At 39.4% G+C, this 22,691-nt stretch overlaps 1 protein-coding gene across 1 annotated transcript in view; it reads left to right on the top strand.

Annotated features, from left to right (window-relative positions):
* Nucleotides 1-8,221: 8,221 nt before the first annotated feature.
* Nucleotides 8,222-22,691, top strand: part of RTTN (rotatin) — an 89,728-nt gene continuing 75,258 nt past the window's right edge. Inside the window, exons 1-9 of the mRNA XM_005153598.2 lie at nt 8,222-8,252; nt 8,974-9,161; nt 10,554-10,746; nt 13,251-13,337; nt 14,430-14,508; nt 15,687-15,801; nt 18,040-18,190; nt 19,119-19,284; nt 21,463-21,644. Coding sequence (XP_005153655.2) covers nt 8,222-8,252; nt 8,974-9,161; nt 10,554-10,746; nt 13,251-13,337; nt 14,430-14,508; nt 15,687-15,801; nt 18,040-18,190; nt 19,119-19,284; nt 21,463-21,644 — 1,192 coding nt within the window. The remainder of the gene's footprint in view (nt 8,253-8,973; nt 9,162-10,553; nt 10,747-13,250; nt 13,338-14,429; nt 14,509-15,686; nt 15,802-18,039; nt 18,191-19,118; nt 19,285-21,462; nt 21,645-22,691) is intronic.

Below are 22,691 nucleotides of genomic sequence, written 5' to 3'. Positions count from 1 at the left end.
CTCAGAGACTCTGAAATAAGTGCAATGGTTAATGGCCAGACTTGTGACTATGGCTATGTGGCTGAGATGCATAGTGGTAATGACATGAGTTTGGAAAATTCACTTTCTGAGGCAAATACAAATACAGAGTATTACATAGCTTGCATATTATTACTAATTAACAGTAACAGTATACAAAATTATACTGAGCTCTATTAATGTCACCCAAAGGTTTTACAAAGCCATAAATTAATATGATACAAAATAATTCCTCTGTCAGAATTTTAAGAATTATTTCCTGTTTTGACCTAGACTTGGTAATTTAATTACACTTACCTCAGAATAAAAACAAATATGTCATAATGTTGGCTAAAATGGGAGTATCTTCCAAATCCAAGAACCAGTTACTTAAATGTTTTTGTCTGTTGTAATGATGTACTATGTTAGCATTAGCAGAAAAGAGTAACCTCCACAATTTAACAGTTCCAAGAATATAGTTTTCTAGAATTGTAGACTATCTTGAAATGCTTAATATCATCCAAGCAATAAGCTACAGAAAATCCCTTTAGAATAAGCTGTCCTTAGGAAGTAAGTGCACTAAACAATGTGCTAAATTATTTAAAAGCAGTAAAGAAGTGCCTTGATACAAACTAAAATGCTAGATGTTTTAATAGCATCAACATTTTTGTCAGAGTGGTTTATTAGTTTTAAATTATATAGCCAGAATTTGTTTAGAAAAGGGAAAATATATGGGGTAATTATGCACCATGAGCCAGAAATCATGTGTAATGCACTGTGCCCTCAAATAAAGCAAACTTGTTATGTTCATTAGGCATTGTCTCATCAGCTTTCTGTGAAGTGGCTGCAGAAGCAATTCATGGCAGTTACATGCCAACATCTGACACTGTCCCACAAGACATCCTTATCTCTAAACTGCAGAGGCATAGAGCTGACAAAGGGACCACTCAGTGATTAAGGAATTGGCCAGATGGTCACACTCAAAGAGTTGTGGTGAATGGCTCAGTATCTGAGTGGACACCAGTGGCAAATTGTGCTCCTCATGGGTTGGTGTTGGTACCAATTCCATTCAACAACTTTCTTGGCTATACAGACAGTGGGATTGAGTGCACCCTCAGAAAGTTTGCTGACAACACCAAGCTGTGTGGTGCAGTCAACACACTAGAGGGAAGGATTGCCATCCAGAGGGATCTTGACAGGCTTGAGAGGTGGGTCCATGCAAACCTTATGAAATTCAAGAAGGCCAAGTGTAAGGTCCTGAACTAGGGTTGGGGCAATCCCAAACACTAATATAAGCTGGGCAGAGACAGGCTTGAGAGCAAACCTGAGGAGAAGGACTTGGGGGTGTTGGTTGATAAGAAGCTCAATATAGGCTGGCAACGTGTGCTTGCAGCCCAGAAAGCCAACTGTATGATGGTTCACATCAAAAGGAGTGTGACCAGCAGCTTGAGAGGTGATTCTCTCCCTCCACTCAGGTCTTGTGAGACCCCACCTGAAGCACTGTGCTCAGCTCTGTGGCCCCCAATACAAGAGGAACATGGACCTGCTCGAGTGAGTCCAGAGAAGGGTCATGAAGGTGATCTGAGGGCTGGATCATCCCATGAAGACAGGCTGAGAGAGATGGGCTTCTTCATCCTGCAAAAGAGAAGGTTCTGGGGAGATATCCTGGTTTGAGCAGTAGCAGTCATTTTTCTCCTTGTTTTTGACATTCGTGCTGAGAATGTTTGCTGATAGCAAGCACGTTTTGAATTATTGCTCAAGTGTTTGGTTTTGTCCAAGGCCTTTTCTGAGCTCATGCTCTGCCAGGGAGGAGGGGAGGCCGGGAGGAAGGAGAGACAGGACACCTGACCCAGGCTAGCCAAAGAGGTATTCCATACCATAGCACGTCATACCCAGGATGTAACTGGGAGAGACCCAGAAGGGCTGGAGCTCTGGGGGATGGAGGAGGTATCACTTGGTGCTTGGGCAGGCAGGGTGGGTTGAGTTATGGGTCGGTGGCTGGTGAGGTGTTGTATTCTCTTCGCTTGTTATTGGCTTTATCATTATTATTTGTAGTAGTAATTGCAGTAGTGATTTGTGTTGTGCCTTAGCTATTAAACTGTGCTTATCTCAATCCGTGGGGGCTACATTCTTTGGATTCTTCTTCCTAACTCTCTGTGAGTCAGGGGAGCAAAGGGGGGAGTGAATGAATGAACTGTGCAGATTTGGTTTAAACCACGACAGGAGACCTTACAGCAATCTTCCAGGACTTAAAGGGGGCCTGGAAGAAAGCTGGAGAGGTACTTTTTACAAGGGGATGTAGTGAAAGGCCAGGCTTAATGGCTTTAAGCTGAAAGAGTGTAGATACAGACTAGATACTAGGACAAAAACCTTCACTATGAGAGTGGTGGGATACTGGAACAGACTACCCAGGGAAGTTGCGGCTGCCCCGTCCCTGGAAGTGTTCAAGGCCAGGTTGGATGGGGCTTTGTGCAACCTGGTCTAGTGGAAGGTGACCTTGCCTGTGCCAGAGGTTTGGAACTAGGGGTTAGATGATCTTTAAGTTCCCTTCCAACCCAAACCATTCTATGATTCTTTGATTCTAATATTCAGTTTAATTTGGCTTTATATGTCTGAGGGAAGAAGACGCTTACTACCTGTGAAAAGGTCATTAAAAATCTGTGGGCTATATCTCCTTCTGAGGGGTGTGGAATCTGACACATGCTAAAAGCAGGAGGCTCTTTTCAGAGTTATAAAGGCTAATAATCCTATCAATCTGCATTCCCAAAGCCATATTCCCTTTATGGTCCTGGTATGTTTCCTTTGGTGGGATCCAAATTCAAGTATCAGATGAGAGTAAGAAATGTCTTAGCAGAGGAGAATGATTTAACTGTTCTCAAGTGATGTCTGGAGACACTGCTGCAGGATAGCTTCTTTCCCTGGCACATCTGCCCTTTCCTGCCTACAGAGCACAACTGCTTCCCTGAAAGGTCAGTGGGCATATCCCTGCCCATTCCTCTAGTGTCTATGGGCTGTTCTCTGCTAATTTGTTTCTTTTTTTATACCTTAATGGTACTATATGCATTTACAACTTCCTCTGCCAACAAATTCCCTAAGTTCATTACCCATGATGTAAAAATGTACTTTTACGTGTTTTAAATGAACATCATGGAAGAAAGATTTTCTCACTTCAGTTTTTTAAAGCCCTTTTGATTTGCAGTTCATGGTAGGCATTTATATTGGTATTGACTGACTCACCAAATACAATAATCTGTATGATATTAAATTGTCTAGCAATTATTTATATGCAAGTATTTTTTCTGCACCACTCTGTAAGTCAATTGCATATCTGCATATGCAATTTAGCATAGAAGATATATCCAGTTAAATGGAAAATAAAAAAGGAAAACTGAGAAATTAGAAAATTCTCACTACAGAAGAAAATATAAACAATAAATTAGCAATATCATAAGTGAGCTTCCAAATTTGCATCTCCACTGCTGCAAACACAAACGTTGGTAGCATGTCGTCAGGCATTGGAACAGGCTTCCCAGAAAAGTGGTGGAATCACCATCCCTGGAAGTGTTCCAAAACTCTGCAGATGAGGCCCTTAGTGACATGGTTTACTGGTGGTCTTGGCAATCCTCGGGTAATGTTTGGACTTGATGATCTTAAAGGTCTTTTCCAACCTAGTTAATTCTATTCTGTGTACTTTGGTTGGGTATTAGGGTACCTGACTTGGAAGCAATAAAACACACGAATTTACATTAAAGTGCCTGTTGAGATCTTGTCACAAGCTTTAAGACAATGTAGTAATAAAATGCTGTTCCTGGCTGCTCAAAGCACAACAGAAAGGGTTTTTATACATGCAGCTCCACTGATGCTTTTTACAGAAAGCCTTTACAAGTCTGCTATCATCCTACTGATTTTGAATACTAATTTCAGGAACCTGGTAGACAGTTAAAGCAACGAAAACACAGCTGCTGCACACGCCCAGGTTGTCTTTACCATGCATGTGCAGTAGGTCCAGTATGGACCGAATACACAGGTGACCAACAGGATTTTTCTTTTTCATTTTACACAGTGGTGTACTTTTCTACCAGTAGCAGCCAGTGAACAGAAAAGGATGAGAAACTTGGGTGTGACAGCAACCAAGGAAGGCCTTCAGGGCAGGAAAGGGTACTTTCAAGTAGACTCTGAAATGAGTCAAGAGGCAGATTGAAAAGATAGTATACAGAGATAATTTTCTCAGCTGGGGAATTCCTCATCTAAACTCTTGTCCATTTCTGCCTCCTTCCATTTACAATATTCCCATTTTCTTTGCTTCTCTCCTTACATTTTGCAACCTTTTTTCAGCTGGCAAGTTGTAAAGTTCATTTTAACTATAGCAGCCAGCCAGGCTTCGCAAATAGGCATCACAATTACTATTTGGAGTTCCCTACAGAAAGACAGCTGAAATTCAAGTTTTTTGCATCTGATATGCCCTGATGTTTCTCCATACGGCTGCTACTCTTTGACTTATGTGAAGAGCTAGAAAGCAGCCTATTCACAGAGAATCAGAAGCTGCAACAGCTAAGCTCAAAAGTACAGTAAGGACATTATCAAAAATGGTGTGAAGACCCTGTCAGATAGTCTTTGATCTGTGGATCTTCAGAGAACTTCTGGAACGTGAAAGGGCAGAACTCAAAAGCAGTAAGGAAAGGAAAAAATATTTTGAATAGACAACTTTGAAAAAAGAATGCAAAAATAATAAGAGTTCATCCTGCAATTAATGAATCACAGAAATGATAAGAATAAAATGAGACTGAAAACTCTTAAAAAAAAAGAGACTCAGAAAAAATTTTTTCAAGCACATTTCTCTCTGTGACATTCAACTGAAGGGAAATGTAAAAGTTACAGAACATCCCATATTAAAAGTGCTAAAAGACAGCTTTTGCCAAAAATTTTTATCTGTACCTTCAGTTACATGCAAAAACTTTATGGCAATATACACACAACAATGTCCACTGGCTTCTCCACCTATCATCTATCTATCAGGATAGAACCCAATTAATACAGAAGAGAATTTAAAAAGTTATTGGAATTACAGAAACCAAGCTTATGAGGAGAGAAGAGTAGGCAGCTCTTTAAAGTTCATCTTACAGAGTTCAGTAAGGAAGCAACAAGGGACAATGTAAATGAGATTCAGTGACTAATTTCCCCACTGGTGTAACTCCTACACATTTTGACTGCAGATCAGTAAGAATATACATGGTAGAAGAGATATCCATGTTAAATAATGCCAGTGGAAGTGAAAAAGTCAAACTGGCTTCAGAAGCAGCAACAGGAATCTGCAAGCTAATGGGAACAAGCAGGTAAGAGGGAAAGTGGAGGCACTCACTTGTGGGAATCAAAACAGCAGACACAGACACAGGGAAGATGAGCACTACCACTAATGAGACTGGTTGTCTCCTATTTAGGTTGTCTTGCAATGACAATGATAATTATTGAACTGATCCACCGTTTTTCTTTTTAATATACAGTAGAAGGTTTTGTTTGTTTTTCTTGAGAAACACACTTTGCCCTTAACATATCACCCTCTATTTTTAACAATGAAAATCTGGGTTCTGGTGATCATCTTGAATACTAGTCTTGAGCCATGTTAGAAAATATATTGCACTAGCTGGTAGAGGGTGCTCTCGAATCACTGTTTTGAGTATACAATCACCCTTTTCTGGTCTAACACAAGAGGAGTAAAACTGAAGCTGCTCCTCAAAGTTAGGAATATTTTTTAAGTTGAACTTAATTAGGCCTCTGGTTAAGAAAATCTGAATGAAATGCCCATGCTTACAGTGTGGGAGTATATTAGCAATGGAGAGTGTATGTCTCACCTCCACGTTTGTAACAACTTTTGTAAGAATCCTTTGACTAGGTACTAATTCAGACACTGAAAACAGCATAATAAAACATTAATTTTTCTTAGACAATGTAGGTTGACCATGTTTAAACAGGTGAAAAGGACATGGATTAAACATTCTTATAAATGTGAATAATGTATCTCTTCTTTCTGAAGCACTGTTTTAATATAGTCTTTTGTGGGAAATGACTGCTTCAGCAATTCCCTCTCCTTGCTGGACAAATGAGATACAAATCCATTCTATTACTACTGTGAGTCTCATATGGGGTCTCATAAAGTTCCCACCAGTCCCATTTAAGGAAATGTGAGCAGTCCTGTGCACACCTGATTAGAGATCTTCGTATTTCATTGCATGATCATATCATCCGTAGCTAAAAGGAATTTTTAGACAATAATACTTCTTTTGCAATTGCTCTTGAAAAGCACTGATAGATCTATGTGAGTTCAGCCTCTTGTGGAGAAAAAAAAACCCACTGCAGCAATCATCATACATTTATAATTAGCTTAATTAAGTCTTTTTTTATTGCTCCACTGATAGAAATTCTGTCTTGCAAAATGACAGTTCTGAGTTGCAGTTAAGAATTTCATACAACCTTGATACAGCAGATGGAGGACATTAATGTAAGTTTACTGTGAAAGAGTAGCCCAGTGATGGAAACCAAGTCAGAAAACGAATTAGATATAAACTGAGAGGGAAGTGACATACATCCTTTTTGAAATCATTTGCATATACCATACTGCACATTACCAGATACTCTATTATTACTATGAACATAAATAATTCCTTGGCATCCCAATCAAGGCCATGTGGGTACTAAAGGATGAGGAAACACATCCCTTCCTTTTTAATTTCATGTCTGGACTCAGCCAACAAAAAAATGCCTCCGATCTTTGCAGAAGTTGCAAATAAATGTTGAAGAATGGTGGCAGAATGTGAGATACAAGAAGCCATCATCCTCCAGGTATGTGCAGAGCCCACATTGACGAAGGAAGCAGAACACTGCAGTCACAGCTCCTTTCTGGGCAGAGCACAGCAGCCACCGCTCCGACTGTGGCTAGCCAGGCACCCGCTTGCCTTCATAGAACAACAGGATCAGCTAGGTTGGAAAAGACTTTTAAGATCATTAAATCCAACCATCACCCCAGGACTGCCAAGACCACCACCACTGAACCATGCCACTGAGGGCCTCATCTACACAGTTTCTGAACACTTGCAGGGATAGTGATTCCACCACTTTGCGAGGCAGCCTGTTCCAATGCCTGACAACATTCTCTGTGAAGAAATTTTTCCTAATATCCAACCTAAATCTCCCCCAACACTGCTTGATGCTGCTACCTCTTGTCCTATCACTTGCTATCTGGGAGACCGAACCCCACCTCACTACAATCTCCTTCCAGGTATTTGTAGAGTGATAAGGTCCCCCGTGATCTTTCTCTTCTCCAGACTAAGCAACCCCAGTTCCCTCAGCCATTCCTCGTAAGAACCGCGCTCCAGGCCCTTCACCAGCTTCATTGCCCTTTTATGGACCCTCTCCAGCACCTCAATGTCTTTCTTGTAGTGAGGGGCGTGGAAGTGAACAGTGTTCGAGGCACAGCCTCACCAGTGCTGAGTACAGTGGGATGATCACTGCCCTGGCCCTGCTGGCCACACTATTTCTGATACAGGCCAGAATGCCATTGGCCTTCTTGGCTGCCGGGGCATGAACTGCTCATGATCAGCTCCATCGATCAGCACTTCCAGATCCTTTACCTCCAAGCAGCTTTCCAGCCATGCTTCCACAGGCCTGCAGCATTGCATGGGGTTGTGATATAAGTGCTGCGCCCTGTTGAACCGCATACCCCTGGCTACATCCCATCGATCCTGCTTTCAGCACACCACTCCCCGGGACCATCACCACATTACCCGCGTACGGCGCTAGGAGCCATCACGCCGGGAATACGCCAGGTTTTAAGCTGCACAGTTGCCTTATCGCTGTCCCCCCGTCCCGGGACCCACTACAAGCGAGCTCCACCTGCACCCCACTCAGCCCCGACGGTACCGCACCCCACCAAACCCAGGCCGCCCCTCGGGTTCCCGCAGGGAGCGGGCGGGCTCGGCCCGGGGCTGTAGTTGCTTATGGGAGTTGTAGTTGCCCAGGCTGCCGCCGGCGATCCCCGCGGGTCCGCAGCGGGGAGGGAAACTCCCGGCGTGCTCCGCGGAAGGCAACAGCTGTCGGTGCCGCGGCGGGCCGCAGGGTGGCGGAGGAAGGACTACATTTCCCAAAGTGCACCGTGGCTGCCGTTGGCCAGGCGGGGCGCGCTGGCGGCGGAACCGGCGCGGCGGTTGAATGTGGCGGGGAGACGAGCGCGATGGAGTTGTCGTCGCTCGTCAGGAAGCTGGGTAACTGCTCCCCTCGCTCTCCTGGGGTGCCGGGACTAGCTGTCGAGGGGCGTGGCGGCTGTCCTGGCGCCTCCGCGGGGCTGTGTGCAGGGGTACGGCGGGGGCCCTGCCCCCCCCCCCCGTCGTCGTCGTACGGTGTGGTGGGGCTCCGGTCCTGTGTAGAGCCTTGCTGCTTTTGGGGGGGGGGGGGGGGGGGGTAAAGAGAGGGAGCTGAAGGCTCCTTTCTCGGCACTCTAGGAGTGCGGCTGCCACTGCCTGGCCTCCGCTTCTGCCCCCCTCCCGATCCGTGTCTCCTTTGAGCCTCTTGTCACTTTTCTGCCTTTTGCTTTTCCATTCGACTCGCCGCTGCAGACGTGGAGGGGACTGTGGCACAGGGTGACGCTTCCCTGCGGCTTTCCTCTTCAGAGACAGTGCTTTTTCCTCCAATGGTTTTGGGTAGACTTTTGTCCCACTTGTTGGTGTGATGCACTTATAATTTGTCACCAGGTTATATCAGTATATTTTATAGTATTTAGCCTCTTTACACCATGCAAACATACTTGAATTGCGTACTGCCGCTGGGAGCAGTCATATTTGTCTTCCTGGTAAGCATAATCTGGCAGTGTAAAAGCCAGCTTTTTTCAAAGGCCTTTGACAGTCTTCTGTTTGTCCAAATAAGAAGTAATTTATGACATATAATTTTATGAATTTTTGAATCCTGTTTTGTTTGGTTTTTTGACAGGTCATGAGCTGGCAGAGATAAGAGAACGATCTCTGAAGACTATTCTGTTTAAATTAGATCATAACTTGATTTCATATGCAGATCTAGTCCATGAGAAAGTACTTTTCCTTAATCTTTTGGAGTGGTTCAATTTTCCAGTTGTACCAATAAAAGAGGAAGTACTAAGTTTTGTGAACAGTTTGATCAAGGTATGACATACTAACATTTATTTATAATTAAACTATATGTCTTTATCAGTGAGACCTTGATGGGCTGAAGAATTGGGTGGAGAGAAACCATATGAGGTTTAATAAAGGCAAGAGTAGGGTACTGTACCTGGGGAGGAAGAACTCCAAGTACCAGTACAGGTTGAGTCCTGACCTGTTAAATAGAGTTCAGCTGAGAAGGACCTGGGAGTACTGGTAGACGATAAGTTCACTATGAGCCAGCAGTGTGCCCTTGCAGCAGGAGGGCCAATAGTATCCTGTGACACATCAGGAGGAGTGTGGCCAGCAGGACAAGGGAGGTGATCCTCCCCCTCTACTTGACTGTGATGAGACCACATCTTGAGTACTGTGTCCAGCTCTGGGTTCCTCAGTATAGGAAAGACAAGGAAGTACTGGAGAGGGTCCAGCAGAGGGTTACAAGGATGATCAGTGGTCTGGAGCATCTCTCTCACGAAGAGAGATTGCAGGAGCTGGGCCTGTTAAGAGAAGACTGCGAAGAGGTCACACTAATGCATACAAATATCTCAGAGGGAGGTGCCAGGACGATGGTGCCAGACTCTTTTCAGTGGTGCCCAGGAACAGTGGCCATAAACAGAAACACGAGAAGTTTCACCTCAGTATGAGGAAGAAGTTTTTTATGTTGAGAGTGGCAGAGCACTGAAACAGGCTGTCCCTGGGGGTTGTGGAGTCTCCCTCTCTGGAGGCATTCAAAACCATCTAGGCTCATTCCTGTGTAACCTGCTCTAGGTGGACCTGCCTTGACAAGGGGTTGGACTAGATGATCTCCAGAGGTGCCTTCCAACTGTAACAATTCTATGATTCTGTCTTTAGAATCCTGGAAGTAAATAAAATTGGTTTTTGGTTTTGTAGCTCCATGTAATTAACTTAGTGTTTTATAAAGTCAGGAATAATAAAGCCACTCTGTGTAGACAAAAAATTAAAACAATTTGAATGACTAGAAGTAGGTCAGGGAGTTGGGGAAAAAATAATTCATTTCTGGGTTTCTACTTTAATTTCTCTGCTCCTTCAGTTTCTCATTTACTGTTTCATTTCTTCCTTGGGGCATGTCTTGCAGCTAAGCATTTGCGCTGTTCCTGGAAACTGAAGATTTAAATGATGGTGCAACGTTTTTAAAAGAGTTGATAAAATGTTTCAGACATTTCAGAGTTCTCAGATTCTTATATTTTTGTGTTTTAATCACTGAAGAGCAGCTATGCAGAGGAAAAAAACATTCTGTTCTTGATGAATGGTCTAAATGAATAAAGGCAAAATATAACTTAAGTTTTGATTACATCTTTCCTCCCTGTGCTGCCACTTCCTAAGAGACATTGAGATTTTTCGGGCTAACTTTGTCCATTATTTCTCCTCATGTAGCATCCACCTGCTGCTCAGAGAATGGTTGAAATTGGTGCAGTGGAATTCTTCTCTCAGCTTCGCCCCAATGTGGATCCAAACTTGCAGGCCATAATTGATGGGATTGTGGATGGACTGTTCTTCCTTCCTTCTGGACTTCCTTCTACTTCTTTATGTTATGAAACTCAGTCTCAGACTTCAGTAGATCAACCAGGTAAATTATATATTTTGAGGTGTGATTTATTTAAAGTGAAAATAAAGTAGAGGAAAAGTTTGTAGGTTGATATTTTTGGGGGTGTTGGTCGATGAGAAAATGAACATGAGCCAGCAGTGTGTGCTTGTAGCCCAGAAAGCCAACCGTATTCTGGGCTGCATCAAAAGAAGCGTGACCAGCAGGTCGAAGCGGGTGATCCTGCCCCTCTACTCTGCTCTCGTGAAACCTCACTTGGAGTATTGTGGGCAGTTCTGGTGTCTTCAAAGTACAAAGGAAATGGAACTGTTGGAACAAGTCCAGAGGAGGGCCACGAGGATGATGAGGGGACTGGAGCACCTCCCATATGAAGACAGGCTGAGAAAGTTGGGGCTGTTCAGCTTGGAGAAGAGAACCTTCTAGCAGCCTTCCAGTATCTGAAGGGGGCCTATAAGGGTCCTGGGGAAGGACTCTTCATCAGGGACTGTACTGACAGGACAAGGGGTAATGGGTTAAAGCTTAAGCAGGGGAAGTTTAGATGTGATATAAGGAAGAAATTCTTTACTGTGAGGGTAGTGAGGTACTGGAATGGTTTGTCCAGGAAGGTTGTGAATGTTCCATCCCTGTCAGTGTTCAAGGCCAGGTTTGATGAAGCCTTGGGTGATATGGTTTAGTGTGAGGTGTCTCTGCCCGTGGCAGGGGGGTTGGAACTAGATGATCTTAAGGTCCTTTCCAACCCTAACTATTCTATGATTCTATGATTTTTGGGCAAAGCAGGCAGGTTATTCCTGAGAGATCAGTACATGGAAAGTATATGGAAAGTGTGTGGAAAGCAGATTCTGCTAGAGGAGTGTTCTTAGCTAAATCAGATAATGCCATTCCTGTAATGGCGTTCTCTGCATAAGAACAATCCTGTTATTTTTAATCAGATCTTCTCTTGTTTTTTTTCAGGGTGTAACATCTGTTTGCTATAATGTAAAAAGGGCATGATGTAGGAGTAACTTCCAAAGACAGCTTTATGTCAGCAATTTTAGCAATTCTGAACAAATCTACAATTAAGCGAGTATGCTTTGCTGCTTTTCTTTGTATAGTAGACTTTAACTTTGAAAGCAGTTCAAATGAAAAAAAGAGGCAGTAAGTGGTTCTAAGAAAAAGCTACATTAATTGTATTCACTCTGCTTAGTTATGAATAAATATCTGCTATGTATAAATATGTCAGCTGTTTAAAATGACGTGTGAAGTGTTTCATGTGTATATGAGGTGCTTCTGTTATCTAGCTTGTTATTGATCTGTTATAATGATTTACAGTGCTTCTCAGATGTAGTCAAGAAGTAAACCCATGTGTTTCTCTTCTGTCTTGCAAAATTTAGCAAGAAGTATAGAGGAGAAAATTACATACCATGGCTGTCCTTACTTAATTTTCCTGGTTCTTGTGGGAAAGACATTGCTGGTGTACTGGATGGTGTAGTATAGATGGTGTAGAGCCACACCTCTGTCACTCATACTGTGCAATCTCAGAGATAAAAGCAATTTCCCTGAGGTTTCTGCAGCCTCTCTAATGCTTGGAGTTTTAGTTTGCTAGAACTATGTGGTGGCTGGTGATTTGATTGATTTCCCCCCCAGCCTCCTCTTTTCTTGCTTGCGCTTCCTTTTTTGGTTTTTTGTTCATTGCCTTTTTATCTCTCCTCTCCTTCCTTTTTTTTTCCACCATGTGCTCACATAGGGGCATAATATAATAAACTTTTACATATGCGTTCTTCAGCTATATCTTTTTGAAACTACTAATTTGAAGTATCATACATAATTTCTCTTTATGCTGTGAATTGTGTACGTGTGTGTATGAAATATTCTTAATGGTTCCTAACAGGATTGTTGTATTCTTTCTATTTCAATTTTAGTAACTGAGAAGAATTGTAAAGTAATAATCTGGGCATTATCTTGTTTGATCCTTTGAACCAAATATTATAATCTGAGATTGCTTTTAATATTACATACCTTGTGTTCATTTTGTTATACAGTTTGTATTAATTACATGTATTTAATAATTTACATGTTATACACCAGGCAGACAACTTTTTAGCTGACCTGAAAAGACAGCAGTTACAGTAGAAAAACTTTTTAAGTAGTTGATTTAAAAAGTTAGTTTTATTACTATGTAGGTAGATTAGAGGAAAGTGTTTTTTTTTTTTTTTCTGGCTGCCAGTTCTCCATTGGGCGATACATTTTGTGTGATTATTTTTTTACTGTTGCTTGTATGGAATGGAAGGTAGTATAGGAAAATGGAAAAAAAGAAGCTATGGTTGCAGAATATGATTGGAAAAAATAAGCATTGACACATTCTTTTTACTCCACTTTCCTGATCATCTGAGACTATTTTAAATGTTTCCTTAACAGGTTAAAGCTCAAGGGCAAAAGGGAGGCAGTTCAGGAAAAGCATTGTGATAAACTGAGTTTTGCTTTTGGTTGGCTATTTTCTTTTAGTGTACTTTTTTAAACTTCCTCTTTATGTGTTTTAGCTCTGCCTCAAGAGGAATTATTCACTGGATATTTTTGTCAAGGTAGAAGTCATCTGCCACAGTTAGTAATACCTCCCAAAAGAACAGTTGGTATGTATAGCTATAGAATAAGAATATGTTAATTACAGAAAGTAGCTAGAATTGTGATTTAGATTGAATTCCATTATGAATATTGTTATTGGCTATTTTCCTGTTCTGTGAAATCTTTTATCACAGAAACTACAATTATAATGCTTATGAAAATTACATTAATCTTAATAAATCTCTCTTCTCTAGGAAATAGTGTAACTTTGAAATATGGTAAAATATGCTGTGATTAAAAAAATATTTAAATTGCCAATGCTTTTTAGAAGATTTGTGTTCTGTAATCAAAAGTAGCTGTTTGATTACTGTTTAATTTCAACAAAACTTAGTCTGAAGTACCTTTCTGCTTTTCAGAAAACTAGATTAGGTGCTTTAGAAATCTTTACCTTATATCTAAATTAAAACCAGTGTTATACTTCTATTTTTTTTTTTTTGTCAGTAAATTGATATGAAATGTCTCACAGACACAGACCAATATTTTGGCAAGTCTTTAGATGTACCAGCATGCTAGTAGCAGTTCACGGGAGAGTGTCATATTTAACATAGAATACAGTGCTAAGAACTAGATTTTAAAATATGACTTCTCAATTATTGTACGTAAATCACCAGATTACTTTTTGAGTAGTGTACAATAATTATTACAAACTTTAACTTAAAAATAGCTTTAAAGTTATGTTAGTTATAAAGTTATTATGTGTCATAATTTAGTAACAACTATAATTTCTTCTGCTGTAAGAATAAAAACATGAGGTCAGGTTTTTTTTTGTTTAAAATTTTGTTAATAAATAGTCTTTAGTAGCAGAACAATATTATAATTTAAAAGCATGATGTAGGGGATTGTGTACTCTGCTACTAATGCTATCACTTCTTATATTTGCTAAAACTTTCTTCAATAAACATATTCCATCTTGATTTGAGATGACCTTAGTATTTTTTTGGTATTGCTAAAAACTCATTAGAAGCACTTTAGTGTAAGTCTGTATTTACTAAAACGTCTTTCTATTTCAGATAGCATATAGTTCATAGGCTCTTGAAATTGCCATGGAAATACACAGTATAATGTTTCTATAAAATATACTCAAAAACATCCACTCTCTTTTTTTGCAGTGAAATGCTTGAAATTTTCCACATTTCCTTGGCTAACTCTGACTTCAACAGATAGACATGTTCTTTCATCAAATGAAAGGTATGGTAATAAAAACATGGTTTGCTGGTAGCTTTTCTTTTTCTTGGGTAAGAGTGGTTCTAAATTTGCGTCCTTTTGCATCATTACTCTGTTCCTGTAAATGACCTAATTATGGTTTGTTTTTTTCTTATTTTTGTTCATGGTGTTTCATTCTGTCTTCTAAGTATCTCGAGTGGATCAAAGATTTCATTCAGTTAATTCTGGAACAGGCTGGAATAAAATCATTATTTAATATACCCCCACGGCTACTTGGTAGAGGAATCAATGCTTTCAGTAGTAGCTTTACTAGGTTTAGGCTGGTAAATTTAAGTACAATGCCTTATTCAGGTGTTGCATTATTCATATCATTGTTCTGCAGTGCTTAATTTTTTTTTTTCTATTTTAACTTTAATTTAGAAAATCAGTGTTTGAGGTGGCCCAAGGAAAAGTACTGTAGTTGCAATCTCTTATGAGTTGACATAGAGCTGTGATAGATTTCTAGCATAACCCACAATGCAGTTTCATGGATAGGGGTATTTAATAAATCTACTCTAACCATAAGCTTTCTTGTAACGTATATATAGTTCATTTTGGAAGATCTCTGAAGATGGAAAACATCTTCAATGTTTAATTTGCTTTTAATGTCCATAAAACTGGGCATGTTTGATTTTTTTTATTATTTTATTTTTTTCCCAGTGGTTTTGGAAACAGTAAAAATATAAAAAATTTACTAATATATATGCTAGAGGACAGCTAATAAATCTCTTCCTTTATGTAACTTCCCACATGTAATTGCAACACTTTTTAGTCATATACGAGCCTTAGTAATGAAAAAACTTCCTTATTGGTAAGAGTTGGATTACTTGCTGTATACCACTGAGATAATCACTAACTTCACAGGGATTTTCCAGTTGTTTTTCTTTTAATTCAAAATTCAGAATCGATAAAGATTTTTCTGGAAACTATTTAACAGGGTTTGATAATAGCTGGAATAGAGTTTGTTCTTTATTGTATTAAAAATGAGCATAGATAAGGAGTAATTCAAGTTTGAATATGGTATGACAATAGAACTATAGCATTTCTTTCTTCAGATTCTTTAGTTTTATGATTATAACTTTATTGTAAAGGCTTGTTCAAGCTCATTATTTCTTTTTATTTGTTTGTTTTAATGCATATTTAAATATGAACTTCATTTTTAGCTCTTTAAGAAGTAACAACCAAAGTTTAATTTGGAGTACATGTGAGCTTCTTCAGGATGTAATTATGCAAGATTTTCCTGCTGAGATCTTCCTTCAAAGGCCAAAGATTGTACAGGCAAGAATTCACATAAAATTTAAGGGTTTTATTGTGCTATGAGTTGTGCCAAGTAAAAATTGATGTAAATAATACAGTTTGTTTCCAAAAATAGCTAAACAGAAGTTCCTTTATGTAAACCCTAGGTGCATGGAAGAGGGTTCATTAGCTATGTATTGTGTTTAGAAAGTTATTTAGTTGTAATACTGTATATTACTATATATTTCCTGGGAGCAGTCTCAGGCACAGGTACAGGTTGGGCAGAGAAGAGATTCAGAGTAGCCCTGTGGAGAAGGACTTGGAGGTGTTGGTTGATGAGAAAATGAACATGAGCCTACAGTGTATGCTTGTAGCCCAGTAAGCCAACTGTATCCTGGGCTGCATCAAAAGAAGTGTGACCAGCAGGTCAAAGGAGGTGATCCTGCCCCTCTACTCTGCTCTCGTGAGACTTTGCTTGGAGTACTGTGTGCAGTTCTGGTGTCCTCAACATAAAAAGGACATGGAACTGTTGGAACAAGTCCAGAGGAAGGCCATGAGGATGATCAGGGGACTGGAGCACCTTTCATATGAAGACAGGCTGAGAAAGTTGGGGCTTCTCAGCCTGGAGAAGAGAAGGGTGCATGGAGACCTCCTAGTAGCCTTTCAGTATCTGAAGGGGGCCTATAAGGATTCTGGTGAGGGACTCTTCATTAGGGACTGTAGTGACAGGACGAGGGGTAATGGGTTAAAACTTAAGCAGGGGAAGTTTAGATTGGATATAAAGAAAAAGTTCTTTCCTGTTAGGGTGGTGAGGCACTGGAATGGGTTGGCCAGGGAGGTTGTGAATGCTCTGCCCCTGGCAGTGTTCAAGGCCAGGTTGGACAGAGCCTTGGGTGATATGGTTTAGTGTGAGGTGTCCCTGCCCATGGCAGGGGGGTTGGAACTAGATGATCTTAAGGTCCTTTCCAACCCTAACTATTCTATGATTCTACTAATCAGTAACGAAGTACCTTGTACTAATACTTTGTTTCATCTGACTATGAAATTGTGTCACTGTCAGATGCACACCCTCTAATGGGCTCCCATATAATGAGCCTTTAGAGCTGTAGTGACTTTATTGGAAATACAGTGTGGGAATCATACAATTTACAGTCTTGCATTCAGTAAGAAAACACTATCTAAGCCTATTTATTCTTTGCTGTGAATTTTAAAAATTAGAAACGTTTATGACCTGTATTTAGTGAAAGACTTGCTGGCAAGAGTGTTCATGGAGGTTTATTAATGTTCAGCTACCAATGTTGATGATTTTCATAGGATGATAGTGAAGGTTGGAAGCGACCTTAAAAATTAACTTATTTCCAATGCCCCTGCCTTGGGCAGGAACACCTTCCACTAGACCAAGTTGCTCAAAACCCTATCCAAAATGGCTTTGGCCACTTCCAGGGATGGGGCATCCACAGCTTCTCAGGGCAACCTGTGCCAGTGTCTCACCACCCTCATAGTGGAGAATTTTTTTCTAATATCTAATCCAACTCTTCACTGTGTCAGCTTAAAGCAATTCCTCCTTATCTTGTTACTACCAGCCACTGTAAAAGGTCTGTGTCCAGCTTTCTTGTAGGCCCCTTTTCTGTACTGGAAAGCTGCCATAAGGTTTCCTGGAGCCTTCTCTTCTCCAGGCTAAACAGCTCCAACTCTCTCAGCCTGTTTTCACAGGAGAGGTGCTCCAGCCCTCTGATCATCTTTGTCATGCTTCTCTGAACACACTCGGAACAGGTCCACATCTTTCTTGGGTTGGGGGTCCCAGAGCTGAACACTGCTTCAGGTGGGGGTCTCGGAAAAGAGGTGTAGAACCACCTCCCTCAGCCTGCTGGTTACACTTCATTTGATGCAGCCCTGGATATAATTGGCTTTCTGGTCTGTGAGTCCACACTGCCAGCTCATGTTGAGCTTTTTGGTAACCAACACCCGCAAGTCTTTCTCCTCAGGGCTGCTCTCCAGCCAGTCTCTGCTCTCCAGCCAGTCTCTGCCCAGCCTGTATTTGTGTTTGTTATCGGACTGACTTATGTGCAGGGCTTTGCAAATGGCCTTGTTGAACTTCGTAAGGTTTGCATGGACCCATCCCTCGAACCTGTCAAGGTCCCTCTGGATGGTATCCCTCCCCTCCCGTCTGTTGAACGTAACCACACAGCTTGGTGTTGTCAACAAACTTGCTGAGGATGCACTCAATCCCACTGTCCATGTCGCTGACTGTTGTGTTAAGAGTGTGTTTTACATTTGCAGAGCCTTTTGTCTCTGCTAAACCTGGCTTTTGGAGGAGATGGAAGACGTCGGTTAGCTTTGCAGGCTGTGTCATGCCTGCAACAGTTGTGCGTCTTCTTGAGAAGCAGACTTAACTTTCACAGAGATCCAAGTTTCTCTTCCACAGAGCAAGGTAGGTATATTTAGATATTTGAAACGCTATTGTGTTTTTCATACAGGTAAGATTGAAATGATTTTTAAAAAATGACAATCCACAACATTATAGCAAATGTTTTCTTGTGAAACTGTTTTGCCAAATAATCATGTTCAGTACTATTCATGTTAGTAATTATTTTTGGAATACTTATTTTAAAATACTTACTAGTTTTTACAATTTCCTGTGGTTCTTCATTCGTTAACTTTTCCCAGTATCCAGCTGTTTGTATGTCACCAGAAGAGGGGCTTTTTTAACTAAACCTAAATTAAATCTGTAAAATAAAAGTGGGCAGAGTTTTAGAGAAGTTTTCAAGCCTCTGTGGTTAACAATTTAGTTGCTAATTTCATGAGCTATGTTAATGTTCTTTTTTTTTCTCTTTATGCTGATGGCCTAAAAAAGTTTAATCATTATTTTGGATTTTACAGTCATTAGGGCTATTTCACAATGTTCTTACTGTTCAAATTCTGTAGATTTAATAGTCTAGATTAATTATAATGGTCTTCCTATTTCCATTTTGTTAGCTGAATTTAACCAACTTTGTTTCTCTACATTGGTAGTCTGGTTGCCTTCATAAGATTGCCCCTATATTTGGTATCTTAATCAGTGATGTTGGCTGTTTCTTTGCTGATTCAGTTACAGCATCAACAAATCCATGGCCTTAGATGGTATGTTTGTAGTTTTAAAACTCAAGATTTATGATTCAGCTCTAATTTTCAGTCATTTTGCCTTGGAATTGAGTTTCCAAACTCTGCTACTTGCCAGTAGTAGGTTGTCCTAGTTCACCAATATTTACTTGGTTTTTCCATATCTTGCCTTAGTTACTTTTACCATTACATCACTATGTAGTATCTTTCATAATAATGAATTCCATTAACGGAAAATACATGATTTGTGTTACATAAAGGCACAGCTTCCCAAAATTCATCTATGTCTTACTGTCAAGAAGCAAGAGGTCCTCCTCGTTCTCAGAATCCATCACCTGGAAGTAGTAGCCCCAGGCCATCTGTGATTGGACGTACTGTTCAGCGTCCTAGAGGAGATGGTCAAGATTGGGATGCAGCATCTTCCAGGTGAATAAAATAGGGAATAAGCATTAATATAGGAATATATCATTAACTAATTGTCAGTGTGTGGAATTATGTGAAAGTTTTGTTAACCTGTGAAAATTCAAGCCATATTTATGAATTGCACAGTTGTTTAAGTGGTGGTCAGAATACTCAAGATCAGTTTTACCTGCCACATTCTGTACCCAACCAACACTTTTAACAAAATCTCTTAGTATCAATTGTTATTGCTTGTGTGTGTGTTTGTAAGGTGCAGAAAAGCATTTATTCAGTCTATTACTGTAAAGTCAGGGATTTCTCTTTTTTTCCAGCAGATAACCCCATAATTTCTTTTTAAGTTGCATGGCCATCTTATAGGTAACAGTGTACAGTATGGTCAAAAATGCTTTAAATGTCTTAAAACTTTATTGTGAAATCTGACAACAAATTTGGGTTCTATAACATCTAAAAATTGTTATTTTCTACATCTAATATATTTGTATGTGTTGTTATACATCTAATAATTCAACTAATGATGAATTATCTGCATACCCTCAAAATGTTCATATTTTTCTTTCTTTGGGGGGGGGTTTGTTACTCATCTTGACACAACAGACTTAAAGCTGCTGCTCAAAAACCACTGTCATTTCATATGTGGAAATTCAGAAGTTCTTGTGAATCCTTAGTGTGTGCTTATTCGTATTTCTGAGTATTGACTTACTGATTGGATAACTCCTCGATATTCAAATAGACTGTGATATTACAGATGGGAATACCTTATGTAGTTGACTGTAAACACATCTTGAGAGTCATTATATTAAAAGGTTATTTTTGCTCATCTTACGTCTAATATATTAAATTTTTGTTATGTAGTTAATACAGCACTGTAAATGACCTCCTGGCTTTATGGACCTGACCATTTTCCCAAGTTGAAGAGTTAACAGTTTAATAACATCTGGTGTATACTGTGCAAGAGAGAGGTTTGGCCGGGCTATCAGTGTAGTAAGGAAATCTACATAAAAGTACACACTAGTTAAGGTGGTGATGAGACATCTACAAACCAGGGTGTGGTAATTTCTTGAAAGTATATGGTCATATTATGAACTGTTCGTGACTCTACACTGTCATTTTGCATTGTGTGTGCTGCAGTAGAGCTGCTTGCTGCCCATGAATCCCCGTTTCTTAGGAAGGTATAATTTAACCCAGAGACAGCATAAAGAAAAACATGATGAATAGGAAATATTATAATATATATGACATTTAAATTCTTAATTGATATTCTTTAGATGTCTTTTACATTTAGTTAGAGAATATAATGTAACAGTCATGCCACTGTGCAGTTTCTTCAGCTTGTTTAATAATAAAGCAACCAAACAAAAATAAAACAGTCTATAAAAGTTCTACATTTTTAAAGCAATTCCAGATTTCTAAATGTTCTTTAGGATAAGAAAAAAAAATTAAAACCTATTTTTTTCTGAGTTGCATTAATTATAATGCTGCAAATAGAATAAGATCCTTTTTAAAAGCACTTGAAAAATAATAAAATTATGAACATAAAGCTTGTAATTTGAAATAATTACATACATATTAACTGTATGTATGTTTTGTAATATATGCGTGGCTGCACTTAAAGCTTTCTTGGGCAACGGAATATTTTCTATTTTACAGTCAACAAAGAAGTCCTACAAGTCTAAACATAGGGTGCATTTAATTTTCCTTCTAAGGATTCTTGTGGCTAGCCGCATAGAATGGTTTTAGCATAGTAGGCATAGTTCAGGCTGACATTTGATTTAGTAAGTGGCCTTGCTTCAATCAACTGATAGACATTATTCATCAAAAATAACATTTCAAATCAACTGATTTTTCTTTTGCAACATTGTATTCACTGTATGTGTATTTCTTCCATTACACATTGCTAAATGCATTTGAAGATGACTGCCAAAACAATATGTGTTCACTTGTCAGGCTACCAGTTCTGACATTTTAAAAAAAACAGCCAAACAAAATCCCCTTCTTACGCAACACTGTTGGATAGCAGAAAAAGACTGGGATGGAAGGAAGGATGGATATGTATTAAAGAAGGAGGACATTAAAACACTTGATGCTGTTTTTAACATCTGTACATGTATTAGTAAACCTATTTATAGGTTTACTCTTTGTGAGTTAACTGTGTCTCTTTTTTCTTTGTTTTGTTTGTTTAAACAGTGGAAACAGTACTCAAGCAAATGCAAACTCCAGAATCTCTCTGCGTTCCCCACTTGATGTAGCACATATTGACCTACCAGTTATTGAATATGAGGACACTTTGGAATTACAGATGAAACAGCTTAGCCTTCCTCAGTTCTGTGTTTCCATCTTGGAAAATGCAATACCTCTTTTAAGAACAGGTAAGAAAGTTTTAAGTATTTGACTTATGTGTCCTTCCCATCTTTAGTACAAACCTCTTAAGAAATTGCTGTTATAAGGTGAGTACCTCAAATAACGTACAGATAATTATTGGTATACCGTAGCTAGTTACAACACTCCTTTTCTAGGAACTTTGTTCAGGGCAAAAAGCTTGCATCTTCTGGGTGATTTCCAGAATGGCTGCAGAAGTTTTGAGTGCTTTTTGCTGACGGTGGGAAGTAATGATAGGAAGAAGTGGGTGTCTGGTAGAAAACTTGTGCGGCTGGATAATATGTCATTCAAGAAGACGAAAAAATAACCACACTTAGCAAAACATGCTGTGATCTCTTTGAGCATAGATTTTTCCTCCTGTTCAAGAAATAATAAACAACAAATCTGGAAAAAAAGGTTTATTTTTATTCTTATGAGTGTGGTAACAAATTATAGCTGTGCTTAAGAAACTTTGATAATAATTGCAACAAATGATTTTTTAGGTTCTAAATTGTGAAGTCTTTTTGAAGGCTAGTCTTTTTGTTCTTAGTTTGTTGAAAATAGTATATAATTGCAGCCAAATGGAATTTAAAACAGTGTAATTTGAAATTTTTCTCTGAATCATTCTGCAATTATTTATATTTGAACAGTATAAGAATTGTTTTACAATCACTGATTATGTCTTACTGTGCATTTAGTAATAATGAACTCGTAGCACATACTAATTGTATGTTGGGAAATAGTGTTATTTTGCTGATACATTAATGTAAGAGTATGTTGGAATGAACTTGCATGTCTGTAGATCATGACAGCTACAGCAAAGCATTGCAGATGTTTAGTTATTAACATAATGTTTCTGAAATTATAACTCAAAACTATCATTACTTAAAACTTGCATTACAATGGAGAAATTTATGAAGTCATCTTTCAAATGTTTTAAGTGCAGAAATTTGATCAAGAATTTGAAAATAACCGAAGAGAGAAAAAGTGCTTTTTGGAGGTTTTTGAACATACTCTCTTGAATTGGCAACATTTTGTCTAAAGTAAATGGAAAATAG

This window comes from Melopsittacus undulatus, chromosome 1 (genome assembly GCF_012275295.1).
Source record: "Melopsittacus undulatus isolate bMelUnd1 chromosome 1, bMelUnd1.mat.Z, whole genome shotgun sequence".
Classification (NCBI taxonomy): domain Eukaryota; kingdom Metazoa; phylum Chordata; class Aves; order Psittaciformes; family Psittaculidae; genus Melopsittacus; species Melopsittacus undulatus.
Note: the sequence above shows the minus strand (reverse complement) of the source record. Positions and strands in the feature narration are given on the sequence as shown.